This window comes from Sturnus vulgaris, chromosome 6 (genome assembly GCF_052056855.1).
Source record: "Sturnus vulgaris isolate bStuVul1 chromosome 6, bStuVul1.hap1, whole genome shotgun sequence".
Taxonomy (NCBI): Eukaryota; Metazoa; Chordata; class Aves; order Passeriformes; family Sturnidae; genus Sturnus; species Sturnus vulgaris.
This window is the reverse complement of record NC_142248.1, coordinates 1,391,542-1,409,656: the sequence shown is the minus strand read 5'-3', so window position 1 is coordinate 1,409,656 and position 18,115 is coordinate 1,391,542. Positions and strand designations below refer to the sequence as shown.

At 45.7% G+C, this 18,115-nt stretch overlaps 1 protein-coding gene across 1 annotated transcript; it reads right to left on the bottom strand.

Annotated features, from left to right (window-relative positions):
• Positions 1 to 1,477: 1,477 nt before the first annotated feature.
• On the bottom strand, positions 1,478 to 18,076 carry TH (tyrosine hydroxylase). Its single transcript, XM_014887295.2, has 13 exons — positions 17,951 to 18,076; positions 13,397 to 13,600; positions 10,388 to 10,562; positions 9,509 to 9,597; positions 9,226 to 9,293; positions 7,494 to 7,544; positions 6,569 to 6,714; positions 5,823 to 5,958; positions 5,628 to 5,697; positions 5,269 to 5,325; positions 4,604 to 4,699; positions 4,307 to 4,440; positions 1,478 to 2,015 (listed from the first exon to the last, which is right to left on the bottom strand). Exons 1-13 carry the CDS (start codon positions 18,038 to 18,040, stop codon positions 1,856 to 1,858), a joined length of 1,476 nt encoding a protein of 491 aa, XP_014742781.1. The 5' UTR covers positions 18,041 to 18,076; the 3' UTR covers positions 1,478 to 1,855.
• Positions 18,077 to 18,115: the final 39 nt, after the last annotated feature.

Sequence of the window (18,115 nt, the reverse complement as noted above, 5' to 3'; positions counted from 1 at the left end):
GTCTTTTTACAAATTGCATTAATTTTAGATATTTAAGAAGGCAGATAATGGCTGTGAAGTGCTTTGGAGACCTAGAGATGATCACCTTTAGACCTTTATGGCTCTGGAGGCCAGACCAGAAAGCAAATGCCTCCACAGAGAGATTCCCTGCCCGGTCCTGATCAGGAGCCTGGCATTGCTGCAGGCTTTGGAGCACCCTTGCTGCTTTCATGGGCAGCAAGGCAGGAGCTGGACACTACCAAAGGAGAGGAGAAACAGCAACCTGAAGACCAAAAAAGTGGCCCTGCTCTTGTTAACAAGATCATAACCCATGCATTGACTATACAGACATAATTGTTATAGTTTGTCTGCTTGTTTTATGTTTGGGGTTTTTTTTAGTCTGTTTTACTGAAGTCACCAGTAAGATTTTCATGGCTAGATAAACTACAGCCTAGCCTGCCTTAGTCTTGCATAGCTTGCTCCAGCTACTTAATCTAATAGTAATATCTGAAGAACCCAAATGAAAAATTGTTACAGCTCTTAAGGGAGCCTTGAGAGTTACAGCTCATGATCTGGATCCACCCAGATTGGGAAATCATAGCTGCAGCTTTGGAAAAATGCTCTAAAATGACAATAACTGAATGAACTCAGTAGTTTTATCGGTTTACAGGAAAATCCGAAGAGAAGGAACAGCTTGAGGAAAAGCAGCTAGCCCTGGTGTCCAACTGCTGATTTCAGTAATGGCCTTTTAAGCAATTTAGGAGGAATTTAGGAGGAAGGGTCAAATGAGAAAAGAAACAGAAAGGAGAGACTGAAGCAGGCAGGAGACTAAATGCTGTCAGTAGCTAAGGAGTTAAAATTTGAGAGAACTGGGGGTAAAGCACATATATGTGGAGGTCTGAAATGGGATAAAGAGTAATGGATTGTAAACTATTATGACTGAGCCACAGAAGAAGTAACACTGGAGAACAATGTTAGCTGTGTTAATAGCCAAAACTTCGCTGCCAAGTCTGGCAGTTCTTTAAAGAGGAAATTATAAAAATCATATATCGTGGATAAGGATGGCAGAAGTCGACACAGAAATGTTATAAATGATCATGCAAACAACTCTGTGTAATTCTCCCCTTCGCTGTTCCCCACAGCTGTTTAGCAGCCTCCACACATCCCAAGCCCAGCTCTGATACTGCACAGCTGCATAACCTTGGGCCAAACTTCTGAGCAAACCGCTAAGTTATGAGACAGCCTGCAAGAAGATAAGAAGGGCAAAAGCAGGGGGAGGAAAACCGAGAGCTTTGGGTCAGATCAAGCCGTTAATATCTACACTGAAAACTGCATGAAAGTGGGTTTGAGCATCCAAACCAGATGTTTACCTTCCTTGGAAATGGCCACCAATAGCATTAGTTACACACCTGAGCTACATCAGGTGATGGTAATATTAGGATAACTAAGAAAAAGACTAATGGGGATATAAAAAGGCAGATTAATTTTTTCTCTCAAATTTCAATTTAAAAAATTATATCTTCTTTTTTTAATTTTCTTTTTAAATATAGTAGATTTTTTTTTCCTCTTCCTTGCACCCAGGAGTCTAGCACACAGCTCTTGACTTCAACTTTTTAGCTTGGCCATGCTTTTTGTCTCTGCTAAGCCTCCTCCAGCAGTCAACAGAAAAGCTACCCAAAAAGCCAGCAAGCCTGGGGTGCATCCCGCTGCCCTCCTCCGAGCTGGCCCTACATAGGAAAGTGGAAAGCTGTTGGGGTCGCGTGGTGCCAGGCAGCAGTGCCAATGTTTGGAGAAGCCAGGGAGGAATTACCAGCTGGGAACCAGGTGAGGGCAGGGCTGGGGGCGGAGAGGGGCCGGGAGCCGCTCAGTTCTTGTATTAACTGATGACATTGAGCGCGTTAACCAGCGAGTGAAGCTCATCCCTTACGCTCTCCAGGGAGTGGCAGATGGTCTGGGGGCTGTCCAGGAGCTCGATGCTGTGGGTGTAGGGCTCGTATTTCACCGAGAAGGGCCGCTTGATGTGCGCCGCGTAGTTCCTGCAAGGGAAGGGTGCACGGGCTGGGTACAAGAGATGGGTCCTGAGTCTCCCTCCCACTCACCACCACTGAACCAGGAAGGTACCACAGGTTAATGCCTCCTTCAGGCACAGTTTCCTCCTTTCCAGCTCCACTGCAGCAGCAGTTGAGATCCCTTCTGTTTGTCAAGGAGCAGCATGAGTTTGACCGTGGCTTTCTGTGGGTTGTACCAAACACGAGAGTACATCAAACCGGTCATCTCCACGGCCACTGCCAGGCATCCTCTGCTGCAATTCCTTTTGCAGAAAATGCCAACGAGATTGAGAAGCTAATTGCAGGGAAAGCCCGTGGTATTATCGTATTATATTACTAAATCCTTTCTGACATGCATTTATTGACTAATCTCTGCTTGGGGAGGGGGGAACTAGCTGTGTGGCATATTAAGGTTAGACTTCACAGGCAGTGGCTCAGACCTGAGCTAGAGGATGAGAATAGAGTCACCAGAGCTTTGTGCTTCAGCAAAGATGCACTGCTGTACCCAAAGCCGAATGCCGCCTGAATCTCAGCGGTGATCTTGACTTTACCTCGTGTCTCTCAAGAGCAAGACCCTGTTGCTGCTTTTCTAATGGAGAAGTATGTGGTCAAGTGAAAGCAAATCAAGGGTAGGGTTTCCCCAAAATTGCCCACATTCACTTCCAGCACTAAGATTTGTATGCTTGACAAGGTAGGGATTTTTCTTTAGGGGGCTGTGTGAATACGGAGCTGAAAATCTATAGTTAGGTGCTTATGGCTGCAGTCTCACGCTGGGAAAGCTTGGGGACATGAGGGGACAACTAGCGCTACCAACAGGCACGCTGCTCTCCCCTGCGGAGGCGTCACCCTTTCGCTCCTGGATTGCTTAGCTTAGGCTTCCCTCTTGTGGCTACCGCGGGTCTGCTCTGGCACCGGGCTTGGGCAAGCACAGCCCTTTCCCAGATGGAGACAGATGTTCCTCTAGCTGGTACTTCATGCCTAGGCCGGAATTGGAGGGATCTGGAGGGAAACACAACACAGAGGGCCAAGGGGAAACGCGGTCCAAGGCGCAGGCTGGCGCTGGCAGGGAGCTGCCATGGCATTGCAGGAAAAAAAAACGAAAAAAAAGTGTAAATAAAGGAGGTTTCTGCGTACTCACATTGTCCTCCTCCTAAAAGACCTGGTTCCTCTCAGTTCTACCAGGCAAAGTCCTGCTCAGCTCTCTTGTTAATGTCATCAGCCACAGCCATGGCTCATAACACAGATGCTCGTGGCTAGAAACCCGCCCTCCAAAATAGGTGTGCTCACTTGACACCTTTTGAAGCAAATAAATACAGCATGGTTGCTTGGAAGGGCACTGGGGAGTGTGTCCTTTCCGAGAAAAGAGGCTTTTATCCAGGTGTAACGCTGATAGTCAGGCCCGTGGTGGCAGCTGCCAGTAATGCAAAAGAGACGATGCTTTAATGTTTTCACCTCACAGAGTAGCATCTGTGTGGTCTCTGAGCTCTTTAAAGAGGATTATTTACAGTGCTTGTCACAGTCAAGACCCTCTAGCCTAATCTTGGCTGTGTATGTGGTGTATTTTCCCTTTTTAAATACAAGGAAATGACTCATTAGGCAGCAGTTGGAGTTTTTTTTAAGCAGCCTAGTGTGTATGTGTGAGCACGGGCTCCCCCAGTGCTTGTTTTTGAGCAGCTGGACTCCAGGTTGTATGAACAGTGCAAGTGAGGGTAATAAAAGCAGAAGTTGGAATATAGCAGTCCTCACCACGTTATTTATATTAAATACCCCTCTTGCAGGAACTGTAAAGTCATGTACGTCATGTTCACCTCACCCTGTCTCTTTCCTAAGCAAAGATAAAAATGGTATAGGCAAAGCTTTCCTCTGTCAATCAAAGCAATCCAAGGACTGAGCTTTCCTCCTGTGGGCAATTCTGGGTATCACCAAGAAAATGCTCTTCTGAACAGATGTCTGTGGGTGGAGCTGACCCTTACCATCCTGTTTGCAGTCCCATGGGATGGGGAAACCCAATTACCATGGTGGGATGGCATCTGGGGTCCACTAACACGTGTTAACCAGCCTAGGAGGCAAAAGTTCATTTTTTCCCCTGCATAGATCTATTCATGTCAAGCATGTTCCCTGTAGGAACTGGAGAACTGCTTTAGTTTGGAAGACTTGATCAAAGTTTTCAGAGCACTTCTGAGAACTTGGACTGAAAGCAGCCATAATGTCAAGCCGTGTTCCAATATCTAACATCTCAATTTCCTATTGTTTGGGTCTCTCTCATTGCCCAATCCTACCTCAATTTATTTTTGGCATCACTGAAGCTTTCAGACACAAAATAAACAGGCTGGTAGTTCTGGTCCTGGTAGGGCTGAACAGCTGCAGCATCAGGGTCAAAGTCCCGCACTTCTGGTTCGTCTGACAAGGAGTGCTACGAACAGGGCAGAAAAAACCCAGAATGAAAATGAGGGGATTGGAGAGCACATATGGGTTGGGCAAAGGTGGGGAACAGATTGAGGAAAGTCATCGTGCAGAAGCAGAAGGTGTTTTTCTCTACAGGGTCTAGAGCAGAGGCAAGTTATGGTGGGACTTACTATGAGCTCCCCATAGGAAGACAGGAGCCCAGCTCCGTAGGCTTTGACTATTCCATTCTGTCTGCAGAGCCCAAACTCCACTGTAAACCAGTAAAGCTGTGAAAAGAAAGAGAAAAATTCCTGAGGGACACAGCTCCTCATCCTAATCTTCCTGTCACTTCTGAGCCCTTGCACCCTCATCAGGGTCTGGGATTGTTTAAAGGAACAAAGGTCCCCTCTCCTAATTTTGCTTTCACAGAAAAGTTCTAAACTAAGTTGCTGCTACACCAGGACAGAGTCTATGTCCCTAGGCTTGTTCTATCTGCTGTGAGATGCTGCTGTTTGGTGTCCTTGGAGCAGGACAGGTCACCTTGCTGGGGGAGAGCCAAAGGAAACAGATGTCATTTAATCCCATCCCAAAGAGTCCCAGCAGTGCTGCTGTTGGAAATATGATGCTTGATGATACTACTGGTGCCCGAGAAAATTGGGTTAATGTGCAAGCGAGCTCTGCTGTTTAACTGATCTCTGCTCTGCACAGTCATCATGAAAAAAGCAGGGCTGGGGCAGCTTCGTTGGGAGCTCTGAGCCTGCAAATCTTGGAATACCAGGCTGGATCAATCCCCTTTATCCCACAGAAGCACTGCTGGAGGTGTTGTGCCCCCCATCCAGCAAAGGGAAAAACTTACCGTTGCTAGTTTCTCAATTTCTTCATCAGTTGCTCCCAGAGACGCCAGCCCAATGTCCTAGGAAGACAAGGCAAACATGAGGACAGGTTCGGTGTGAGGGCCTTAGACCCTCATGCCAATTAATTGCTCTGTTTTATTGCCTCAAGACCACACATCTTGCTGCCCTGCAGTGCCAGGCATCTGCTGGTATTTCATCGTGCTCAGACTAAAACCACTTTGTTACAGAATCAGTTACTAGGTCTTGGTCCATCACTAGAACTCTGAAACATTGTGGTTGATAAGAGCAAGAAAGGTTTAGGTGGCAACACCAGGGTTTGGATTCCACCTCTCAGGGGAGAGAAAGCAGATAACCACCTTACCTGAGAGAACTGGGCAAATGTCTTATCAGCCAGCATCGGGACATGCCCCAGCAGCTCGTGACAGCAATCCCTGCCAACGGGAGCGGGAAAGGAGGAAAACACAGTCAGCAGCAGACAGAGTGTGTCTGTTGGAGGAAAAGGGTAATTGCTGGCCAGCTTTGTGGCAGGGAGGCCACGGGGCCAGGTGATACTCACGGCTCGGGGGAGTGCATGGGCGAGGACGCGTGGCGGATGTACTGCGTGCACTGGAAGACGCGGAAGGCCAGGCTGGCCAGAAAATCCCGTGCTGACAACAGGCCAGCCACTGGCCGCAGCTGGAAGCCAGTCCTCTCTGAAACAGCACACACACTGTCTGGGCAAGGTGCATGGCCCTCGGGCTGTGCTGCTGCTTCCCTGCGCTGGGAGCTAAAGGGCTGCACCAGCCTAATCTACCTGCTCCTATTGGGAACAACACCTGCTCTTCAGGTGCTCAGCTACACCAACCAATCTATCCACTCCTACTGGGAACAACACCCACTCTTCAGGTGCTAAAGGGCTACACCAGCCTAATCTACCTGCTCCTACTAGGGAACACCACCTGCTCTTCAGGTGCTCAGCTACACCAACCTAATCTACCTGCTCCTATTGGGAACAACACCCACTCTTCAGGTGCTAAAGGGCTACACCAACCTAATCTATCCACTCCTACTAAGATCAACACTTGCTCTTCAGGTGCTCAGTGGGATCATTTGACCACAGGCTTGCCCTTCAGTCACAGCCCACTATGTTTAGCTGCAGTTCCTACCATTTGGGCACCACTCTGTCCTCTGTGGGTAGTGCACAAGCCACCAGCTCTCCTCCTAAATCTCAGCTCACACACTACTCCTTTGGGTTCAGATTTCCCATCTGTAGCTGTCCCCACTGGCAGATCCTGAACCTGGGTTCCCTGGGCTCGTACCCACCTTTCAGGAAGCGGGAAACCTCCTCCAGCTGAGGGATGTTGTTCTCATTGTAGCCACAGAATTTCTCCAGTAGACTGAAAGCTTCAAGGTACTCCTTGCAGGCATGGGTGGGGTACAAGCTCTTCAGGGTGCTGTACACCTCCTTCCTTCAGGAGGAGAGGTGGCAGACATTCAGTGGTTAATGTGTCCAGTCCTCTCCTGTGCTCTGGCTATGCACTATCAGGGACTCATGTCTTTAAGCTCTGTGTCCTTTTGCCTTTCTCCACCCAAGTCTGTGTCTCTCCACATCGACAGAGGTATGTAAACACACAGACACACATTCAAATGAACCTGCAAAGCCAGCAGCTGTGTCTGCACAGACCTATTTCTGCTTTGGAGGTCAGAAGACTGTATAAAAAGTATTAACTGGAATTAAAATATTCCCAGTAGGTTAATTCCTAAGGTTGCACTGTGAAGACAGTCAATAGAACAAGGAGATGACCTTGTTGAGAAGCCTCAGCTCATATGAGCTGGTCTTGTTTTCAGAAACACTCCTGCAGCAACACCCCTGGAAAAAAATCACGTTCAAAGGGAGAGCTTTCCTAAGTGAGACCCGTGGGGTACCACACAGATATTCACCATGGGCCTCATATTTCCTGCAGCTGTGATAACTGTTCTTGATTTGGAGGCTGCTGCTGAGTCAGGACCCTTAGAGAAGTGGGGCTCCAAATTATCTACCTTGCTCTCTGGGGAGACTCCTTTGGAGGAAACTCCTGGAGGCTGCAGCAGGAAAGTGTTTTTTATAACAAGCCATTGAGTAGGATACTTGCACTCCTGATGCATTTTTCAAGAGGTCATGCCCTAAATGTTTGGGTTTTGATTCCCAGCTTCTAGTGGTGAAGCACTAAGGGTGAAACGAGCACTAATAAGTGAAATGAGCACTCACCAGGTAGCTGTCTCCTCCGCCGTGTACTCCACGTGAGGGATCGGGTCCCCACTGCAAGGCAAAGGCAGCATTACTGAGCAGAGCCCCAGCCAGGCTCCTCTTCCCTCTGAGAAGGAAGCACTTTGGAGAGGCTCTGCATGATGTTCATAAATCTTCTTGAAAAATCAAACAAGGGGGTGACAGGAAAGACAAAACCTTAGTGCTGGTAATTTGTACAGGTGCAACAAATACACAGACACAAAGAAAAGCATGAGTCTAGTCAGAGATTATGAATGAATAAGGGATGAGCAAGGTTTAGCAGGCATAATACCTACCAGGAAAAAAAATGGTTTTCATTGGAAAAAATGGAAAGATTTTGCATGTGAAAATAAATTTATTTCATGTGTCTGAAGTTCAGGGAGCTGATGGCGCCGAGAATGAACCAGTGTCTGAGAGATAAAAGCAGCTAATAAGGAAAACTAAATGCATTTGACCTGCAGAAAAATACATTGTCAGTAAGGTTAAGGATGGCAGGAAAGAAAAATTTCAACGTTGATGTAAACGGGCATTGATAAATTTACAATTTTGCTTTTTCTCATCATGGTTAGAGGTTATATTTCCTAAATCTTTCTTTTCTATATTGTAAAGCACAGTTCCTGAAGGGATGCTACACAGTGGCTCATAAATGCTAACATGCAGGTGAGATGTTAGAGAAGACCTCTTAAATTGGTGCCTCATCTTAGGACAGTATTTATCCCTTTGTCACTTGGAATTCTTCCTCTGGCACCGTGACTTTCTGTGCATTTAGTATTTGTACAGGATAAAAAACATCAGTGTCCGTATTCTGGGCTTCAAATTGGCAAAGTACATGAAAACCAACAGCAGAAACCCTTGCTGGGATCACAGCAGTTGCAGGGGTAGCTCAAACAGGTGACCCACATAATTTCTGTAGTCTGCTTTCAGCACTTAAAGTCCTGCTCAGAGAGAGAATGCTACAGTGAAAGGCAGCATCACTGAATAGGATCTAGGGAATATTTTACAAACCTAACTGAATATTAGACTCTGATGTTGTAGTGAACACACTGAGTGCTATCACTGCATATATCAGAATAGAAGTATTAAGTAAGAGTACAAGACATAGTCTTAAATCTATATAAGACAATGATGAGAACATTACCAGAATCTATTTAATTTAGCAGACAGAGTTAGGAGGCGAATCATTTAGACTATAAATACCCTCTTAGTAAAAAAAAAAAAAAAAAAGATAGCAGTATTTTATCTAGTAGATAAAAGGCATGTGTGATCCATTAGGTAAAAGCTAAAGCTATCGAAGTCCAGCTTAGAAATAAAACCCACATTTTTTCATGGATAATGAGCCCTTAGAACAAATCTTCTGGGCATGGGGTAGCTTTGTCAGTACTTGAAACACTGAAGTCAAAACTAGATGCTGTTCTAAAGAGATGGTACATTTCTAAATGAAGTTTGAGATCTGATGGATATATATCTGGCTTTTGTTATGCAGGAGGTTTATTCTTACTGTACCCTTACCAATGTATGTATTAATGACAACAGGTATTTTTAATTAAAGAGAGGCTGGAATGCAAAGAGAGGAGAGACACAAAAGGAGCTGGAAAGGCTGAATGGGGAGACAAACCATAAAGGAAGAGAAGTATCATACAGGTAGCACAATGACTTCCCAATAGGTTCATTGACATGTCATTATCCCCACGTGAATATTAGGAAGGAGACTTACTGCTTATAGTGAAAAGCAATCTCTGCTATTGATTTCCTTCTCTGGCGATACACTTGGTCAGAGTAGCCCTGTGGTGACAAATAGGAACAGAGACAGGACTTTTCATCAGTTACTAAAGTTTCTCAGCCAGAGGAATTCATCACTGGCTGGAGAGACGTCTCCCAAGGTGGCAATCACGCTCCAGTGCCCTGATCAGCTGCACTAAGAGGGGTTCTCAGCTCCCTGATTCTGTGGGATGGCTTAGGAGCTCGGTGACAGGGGGTGAATGCACAGACTGACTCACCGGGTGATCCAGATCCAAGTCAGGGTCAAACTTGGTGACCAAATGGTGGCACTTGTCCAATTCACAGATCTTTCTGGGAAACCAGTGAACTATGAGGAGAGAGAAAGTGACAGTCTGTGGAAGTGAAGATCCCCTAAAGAGAAGGGGCTCTGAGGCTGAATGAGATACGCCTCATCTGGTGTACCAAAGGAACACATACAACATGGCACAGCTGCTTCCAGGCAGTAGTTTCACAATCTCAATGCTCTTTTCCTAGAGTCAGGTCTAATGCCATGATCTGTATTTCATGACTTCCTTGCCCATCTCTCAGCAGAGTATTTTGTGACGAAATAAAAGAAGAAGATGAAAATTAGATTTTAATGAATGATTCAGGTTAAAAACCATCCAGAGATACTGCTGGTCACAGATCTCTAGGGATCTCTAGGGATATTGTCCTACAATATTATTCTATAATAATCATCCTATCTTCAGAACAGGATGGCACAGGAAGTGTCTTGTAGATTAGTGCTGGAATCTGTACAGAGGGGCTAACATGTAGGTAGGAAACTACTTTGCATTTATAATCTAAAATGCTGGAGTAGGAATGGAGAACTCATTAGGAGAGATGTGAGTAAAGCATGAAATTCAACCTCCTATTTCTGTTTTTTTCCAATCTTTTACCAGAAGGATGGACTATGAAAAATGGGGTCTATTGAGAAAAGGACAAGGAGGGAAATTACTTTCAGGATTCAGGCATCCCAGAGGCAGTCCCTTTGGGTTTGCTCGAATTCAGCACACAGCAGCCCTTTCCCTTTACTGGGAACAACAAAGCCTCCACCCTGTTTCTATAGGAAAAGCTCAGCCTCTCCACACGAGTGAAAGTGTTTGTAAGTTCCTTACATTTGTCCTCCTTAGTAGTCCTCACATCTTCTGCCACTCTCTTGATGGAGCTAATGAAAGTATTGAGGTCTGAGCTGTGGACTTCACAGCGCACAAAGTATTCCAGTTCAGCAGTCCCTTCACGGGGCTTTCGGCTAAGCCTCGTCTCCAGGTGGTGAATTTTAGCTTCAAATGTCTTTTGAGACATGGAAAGGAAGAAAAAAAAAATTAAGCAACTTTTGAAACACCTTCTGCTACTACTCAAAGATGTCCATATGGACACAGAATTACAGAATGGTTTGGGTTGGAAGGGACCTTAAACATTGTCTCATCCCAATCTCCCTGCTATGCACAGGGACCACTTTCACTAGACCAGGTTGCTTGGAGCTCCATCCAACCAGACTTTTAACACTTCCAAGGATGGGCCATCCACAACTCTGGGCAACCTATTTCAGTGCCTCATCACCCTCGCAGTAAACAATTGTTTCCTACTATCTGACCTAAACCTTCTCTCTTTCAGTTTGAATCTGTCCCTTCTGTCCTGACACTACGTGCTCTTGTAAAAAGTCTCTCTCCATCTTTCCCCTAGACCCCCTTCAGTTATTAGAAATCAGGTCACCAAGAAGCCTTCTCTTTTCCAGGATGAACAATGTCATTCTGGGATGGATTCCTTCTCGTTGTTTTCTTCATGCCCCTACACACTTACCCACCAGCTACAATTTTTTTTCCTTCTGCGCAAACACCGAGGCTGCTCAATAACTACCAACAGGAGACTTCCACCATGGCAAAGAAGACCAGGACAAGCAGTTGATGTGGCAGAGGGCCGTTTTCCGTGTTCCCGTGGCAGGCACAGCCGAGGTGGGTGCTGGGGGGCTGTGTTGGGCAGGGTGCGGGGCTGGCGGGTCCCGGCGCTGCCCGCCCGGGCCGGCGCTGCCCGTGGTGCTGAACCAGCGCTGTCTGGGCTCGCCACCAGCGCCCATGCCTTTTGGGCTCGCTGTCGGAACTGACCTCCCCCACGGAATAAGGAGACAAAATGATGTCTGTGGTCTCCCAAAGGGCCCTGGTAGATTTGTGGGTGTGTTCTTTACCTCAGTGAAAACTGGTAATACAAGCCCAAGGCCCTAGGCAACGATCCAACCTTCCCAAAGTTCCCGCAGGACCTTTGATAGAGGAAGGGACACGATTTCTTTTGTTAATCAGAGGCAAAAAGATGAGAAGGAACAGATTCGATGCCACAGGTAAATTAAATTTAGGACAATGTTTTTTAATGTACCTACCAACTTCACTATTACATTGTCCCCTCAACAATCGATACCTTTGCATTAATCTGACAGCTGTGATTGCATTACCTATGCTTCAGCTGCATGTAACACATACAGAAGAGTGAAACCAGCTTCCCTGCAGCCTGGTTCATGATGAGGCAAATGTCATTATGCCCGTCTGCTTTCATATCTTGTACCTGCATTGCCAGAGGGATCTGGGAAATGAATCTTCCTCTGTTGGGACTTGACATGCTTGTCTTTTTATTATATTTAAAGCTCTCTCTGTGACAACCTCAAAGAGCTCTTTTGCTCCAGGAAGAAACAAACAATATTTGAACACAAACTGCCACAGCTTCTTGCTTGATGTTTTAAAAATTGTTTAAATTACAGAGTTTAAATGCGGTATAACATAAAATCTACCAAGTACAAGAGTATACACATCTGTTTCATACCCACTGAGCAGCCTGTTGAATGTTACACTGATGGATTTGTCATGCTTTATCTGGCATCTGTGCACTTCTGGGAAAGAGACCCCAGTCATCACAACACATGGGTTTTGTCTGAAAAGTTTGTCATAAAGGTTCTTTTAGTCTTGAGACAAGAACCATATATTGCCCAGAAAACAGCTTTTCGTGCAACAGTCCTCATAGGGGAATTGCAATTGCTGAAGATCTAAATGTTTTTCATAAAATTATCAGAGGTAATACTAAAATGAGCAATGAACAACTCGAATGCCCTACAATTTCAGGGGGATACATATCTCCCAAACACACTTTTTGTATGCTTACAGTTTTTAAGTAGCACGTTTACTGTAGAGTATACATAGCTCCAAACAACCTGCTGTGACCTGCTCTGAGCAGGAGGTTGGGCCAGAGATGTCCAGAGGCCCCTTACAAGCCACGTGACTGATTAACAGGAACAAATTGTCCTCTCCTTCCACTGCTGAAGTCAATGAAATTAAACTGCCATAGATAAAACTCATCTCAGAACCTCAGTGTGCAAAACACTTTTGAATCATTCTGGATGAAAACACACCACATGAATGCAAGCTGTCATGCTTAGATTACTGTTTAAATAGGCAGCATTTATCTCAGTCTTTTCATTCATGGCACTGAGATCCTATATAATGCAACGTTACATTGCTGGCTAGGGGGGAAAAGCTCACTTACCAGTTTTCCTTGGTATTAAAGGCATAGACAGGATGCATCTCTGAGGGGAACCAACAGAACCTTTAACAAGTGAATCAGAATAATCCTTGAAGTAGAGAGGTAATTTTGAAATCAATATGCCAGTTTTATACCCAGGGCAAAGCTGTTTCTGGAACTGTTTGACTGAAGACCATTGTGGTAATGACCCATAAGGGAGGTGGGTTTGGTCTGTAGACAGGCAGGGCACACAGCCTGCTTTGAATGTGGGATCAGAGCCCTGTGCTGAAGCTGAAGTGCTGAGCCGTGGGGACGGCTGTCAGAGTACACTACAAGCCACAAGGGTGTGGACCTGGTGTGTGAAACTGAAAATAATTAAGCAAAATTAAGGCCAGAGCTTAACAGCACTGCAAGACAGAGGTACACGTCCTTCTTAGTGATGGCAAGTGAGAAGACACCAGGGCAAAGCATGACTTCAGAGACATCAGACAATTAACTGATAATCTGAAGTAGGCAGACCTAGTCTGAGTCTTCTTTATAACACTCAAGTGATGCTTCTCACAGCCCACTCATGAAACCTGCAGTGTGTTCCTCGTGTACCACACAACAGGTTAGGTACTCACCTCAAACACCTTAAGGACACGGGACAGTGGTGAAGTCTTGGATCCCTTGAGCATGAAGAAGAGGTTCAGCATGGCTCTGCCATCCTTCTCCTCGAACACAATGGTCTCTGTGGACTCTGCAGCATCAGTGGCTGCAGCCGCAGCCTCTCTTTCCTTCCTGGCATCTTCAATGAGGCTTTGACGTCTCCCAATGAACCGTGGAGACTGAAGGCAGGACAGAAATAAATAACACTGCTCACAGAGATGTAGGGGATCAGAGGCATTCCCAGTAGCTGGATGAGATGCGACTGGTATATGTCAGCAGAGGAAGCAGGGAAAGGATGGACTGACTGGCCTGGATTTGTAAAGGAAGATCTGCTCATGAGGACTGAGGTTTTAGAATAGAACTTACAGAAATATAGGGCTTTGAGGGGACAAAAAACTGTGTAAAATATCATTTTAACATAACTGGAGAGAGGCTTCTCCCTTCACCCTCACTATTGGTTTTCAATATCCTCAAAAAAAACCTCAAAACCCAGAAACAATCCTTATGTGGTTTTCAGGTGTCTGATGAACTCAGGTGGAGAGACATAAACCTGAAGTCATCTGAGAAAAGATACTTTGTGAGGGACAGGCAAAGCCCACAGCTGTGGTCTGGCCGGGAAACATGAACTGTTTGCAGGTGTATTAGCAGGGCATCTTAGAAAAACTGCTCCCAGGATCCAATATGACATTTACTTTTGACATTAAGTGGATGCTTATCCCTTGAAGTGTAATTGAAACCACAACCATATACCCCAGAAAATAAATTCCTCCCACTTATCTGTAGATTTGTTTTGTCTCAACAAACTCCTGCAGATTTCTGTTACTTGGAATTGAACCTCAAATACAACTCTGTGCCTGAGGTCATGTTAGGACACCTGTTTATATTTATAGTGAGCTGCAAACTATTTCGATCACTGCTGTTCCTTTTGTTGTACAAATGGCTCATATACCAACTTATTTGTTCTTGGTCTTTTTACAACCAGTTTTCTATTTTGAGGCAACACATCTGGCTCCAGTTTTCTGTGTTCAAGACCCAAACCAGATGACAAACCTCCAGAGCTTGCTAAAAGAAACCTGGGGCAGCACTGAAGAAGGACACAGAGTGGGACTGGCTGCAGTTTTCCCTGTGACTACTTTGAAAATATTTAGAACATGCTAACATGCTAAGTAAGTAGTTCTTTCCCTACCTTATGGAAATTAAGAGTGTTTGCCTTTTAAAAAGACAGCCTGATTGACTACTAAGTTTATTTTCTCTCTGATTTTCAAAGCCCACTATCAGTAACTTATGTTTCTTGGGAGAATCCTCTTGGACACTTTAGCAGTGTAAAGCTGACATTTTAAATGCAGCCTCAAAAACTCAGCACATGGAGGCACCAGCCCACGCACCTCTATCTGATCCTGTTTCAGTAAAGAGACCCCTCCGAAATTATATTTCCTGATCCACCCTTTATTCCTCAGGGCCCAGAAAAACACCTTCTAACAAATAAGTGCGTGATGCTGCTTGCCTAAATTGGCGATATTTGTGCCCAAAGAGAGCAGACATCTAACAAGTGACCTCCGTTGTAATTTTAAAATTCTTGTGAGCAGGTGCTTGGCTTTAAGCGTGTGTTTTCCATCACTGCAGTGTTTTAAGCTAAGCTGGTGTTTACTTTAAAGTGCCTGCAATAAGCAGGGCAAACAGCCCTGTGCCAGCCACAGAAAATGAGCTGCACAGCCACCCCAAGCCAGGCAGTGCTTCACCTAAGGGTGCTTTGTCACACTGTGTCCCAATGTGCAGCAGGATTTTACTTCTGGGTTGGAAAAGGAGAGAGGAGGGAAATTAGACCTCCATATTTAGGCTGCAAATCAGGTTAAAATGTAACTGGGTAGGGTTTGAAATGCCAGAGTTGGGTGACTGGAAAGCTGCACCAGGAGAAGCAGACTCAACCAGTCCCGTACATGTGATGAGACTACAGTCAGGCAGGAGTGGGGGCTTTGGTCCCTGTCAAGTGGTCCTGGAAGTCTCTTAGCTGCCTGATGGCATAGTTTAAGTGGGTAAATCGAAAAAAAAAATCAAAACAAAGCAGAAAAACGCTGAATTTTGCTTGGGAGGGATCTGCCTGCCTGCTGCCTCCTCTGCCTGGCTGCATGTTCCCCACTTCACTCTGCCCCTCACATTCATGCTCATTGGGCTATTATCTCCTTTTGCTGGAAATTAGGAATGTGGCATCTATAATAACCAAACTGATCCCATTATAAATGCCTTCCTTTCTTCCAAAGGCACCATTATATGGCATTTCTGAATTGCCTTACAGACTCCCTCCCTGAGTGCATATCTGGCTACAGTGAGAACTGTAATTTGATTTTGCAAAGCATTTATTTACCTAACCAGGGCCTGACTCATTCACCTCTTCTGAAGGTTAGTTTGCACCTCTTATGAAGGGTTTGTTCATTTTTCCTTTCTCGAATTTGCTGCAATACAGTGTCCAGCCTGCATGTTGTCATTAAAAATACTGTGTTCTGAGCTATTTTGTTGCTTTTTTCCCCCGGCTCATTACTTGCAGCAATCACGAAGGATTGTAAAGACTGGGGACATTTATGTCCCACTCCTGCTTTCCTGGGTGCTTTTTCCTGCTTTTTTGGCTCCAGTGGCTTTCTCTGTAACCAAATTCTGCCCCAGCTACAGTCCCAAAGTCTCTTGCAAGAACTATTAGCAGCAGAAAAACTTAATACATAACCAAAGATTTTTCTATGGAGTTTGATGTCTGACTGGCCCAGCTGACATGTGCTGGTGTAGAGGAGTTCTGGGATTGCAGAGGTCTGGATGTTCCCCCTAGTTTGCAGTTTCCCCTGGGGAGGGAACCCCTCAGAGCTGCCAGAGGTGATGTGATAGTGGGTGACAGCTATGTGCCAGATCACCCACGGTCACAGTGACAACATGAGGGCCAGGGACATACAGTGTCACATACAAATGCAGAGTCATGCCTCTTGCCTGCTAGAAGCCAGGGTTGTGGAGGTGAGAGCAAAGAGAAAAGCTTTTCATGCATCCAACTCTCAGGGCAAGCCTCACAGGGCAAAGTTTAATTTCATTTGTTTTCCCTTTTCCGAAAATTTTCGCTCAAAACCAAACACAGACTAAGTTTTTGTGTACCCTCCAGGCTAGAGGAGCCACTCACCCCAAGCAGGTTGCCTCATTCATGTCAGCCCACCTGTTGAACCTGCACTCCCCTATGTTCAGTGGCCCATTTTTTCATAAAACACAGAGCAGTATCCCAGAGGGTGCAATAATCAAACACTCTTCACTTCTCCAGACACTGAGCATCTCAAATACTGATTTTACAAGTTGCCTGGAAAATATCAGGTTTTCAAGGGCCACTCAAGTATTCATTATTTTGCTGGAATGAAAAGGACAGTATGAGACTGAAGCCTTCCGTGGTTTCCATTTATTAGAGAAAGCAAGCTTACCTCTTTGTTTTATAAATGATTCTCTTCTTTTCCAGCCAACTCCACTCTCCAAAACATCTTTCTGCCAGTGTAGTGGTTGATTTTAGTGAGGCAGAGTATTGTACAGGGTTAAGAGGAGAGTGGGTGAAAAAGGCAACAGGTATAAGGGAGAGAAATGAGAGCTTTAAAAGTGACCTGCTGGAGTCACACAGCAGACATCTGTCAAACACATCTGCTACCTAACCCATCTCTATTCCTAAGTTTCCTCCTGCCAAGCATCCCAAGGGGGTCCCCTCCTGGTGCACCCATTTCCACTGGCTGCCCTGGCTCCTGCATTGTCACCTGCTGCCTATCCACATCTCTGCCCCACAGGACCATCCAATACTGGGAGTCTTCAAGCTCATCCTGCCTGGCAAGGCTTTGAAGTTAAGAGCTGAAATGTCCCTGCCCCTACAGCAACTCTGATGAGCTGGCCAGGCTTGGCTTTCTAAAGACACTTGACAGCTCAGGGGGAAGTTTTCCTCTCCCTTCCCTGACGCGTTCAGATCCGGTGTGTGCAGAAGCTTTCCCTGGGCTAAACACAGGGCTGAGAACACATCAAGGAGGACTGGGAACAGAAATGGGGGAAGGATGTTCTGGGAGATAAACTGGATACAGCAGCCATGAACAAACAAGTTACACCACCTGTGACTTGTGTGCTGTCTGAGAGGACAGCCCCACTTTTTTTATTATGCTAGAACAGGTGAAATCTCTGCTATTTAATGCCTTGAGACCTGGAAATTGTTAAGATCTTCAAACTGCGTTTCACAGGAGGATTCCTTGCTATTCTTGCCTTAGTCTGTGGGTTCTTACTTACTTTTGGTTGAAGTGGTTTCATTATTTCAAGTTTTCACCCCCTTAAATGTTTTCATTTCACATGTATCAGTATGTAGAGAGAACTGTTGGAGTAATTTCCCTTTGCCAACCTTGAGCCCAGGCATGCCCATGTCGGGGAAGTCCCACAAACAAAGTGTTGGTCCGTCTATCCCTGCCTGCCTCTGCCTGTAGCTATGGAAGGACTGTGGTTTTTGGAGGGGAAAGGAAAGAAGTGGGGTAGGGTTGTCTTACCATGATGGCCTCGGCTTGCTTGGAGTCCAGCTCCGACACCGCCCTGCGGAAGCCTTTGGCTGCAGAGGTGGAGATGTTCGGGGTTGGCATCTTTGCTCTTCCACGAGCTCTGCTGTCTGCTTTCCAGCTCCTTGCCAGCTTTTTATAGGGCAGGGCTGACGTCAA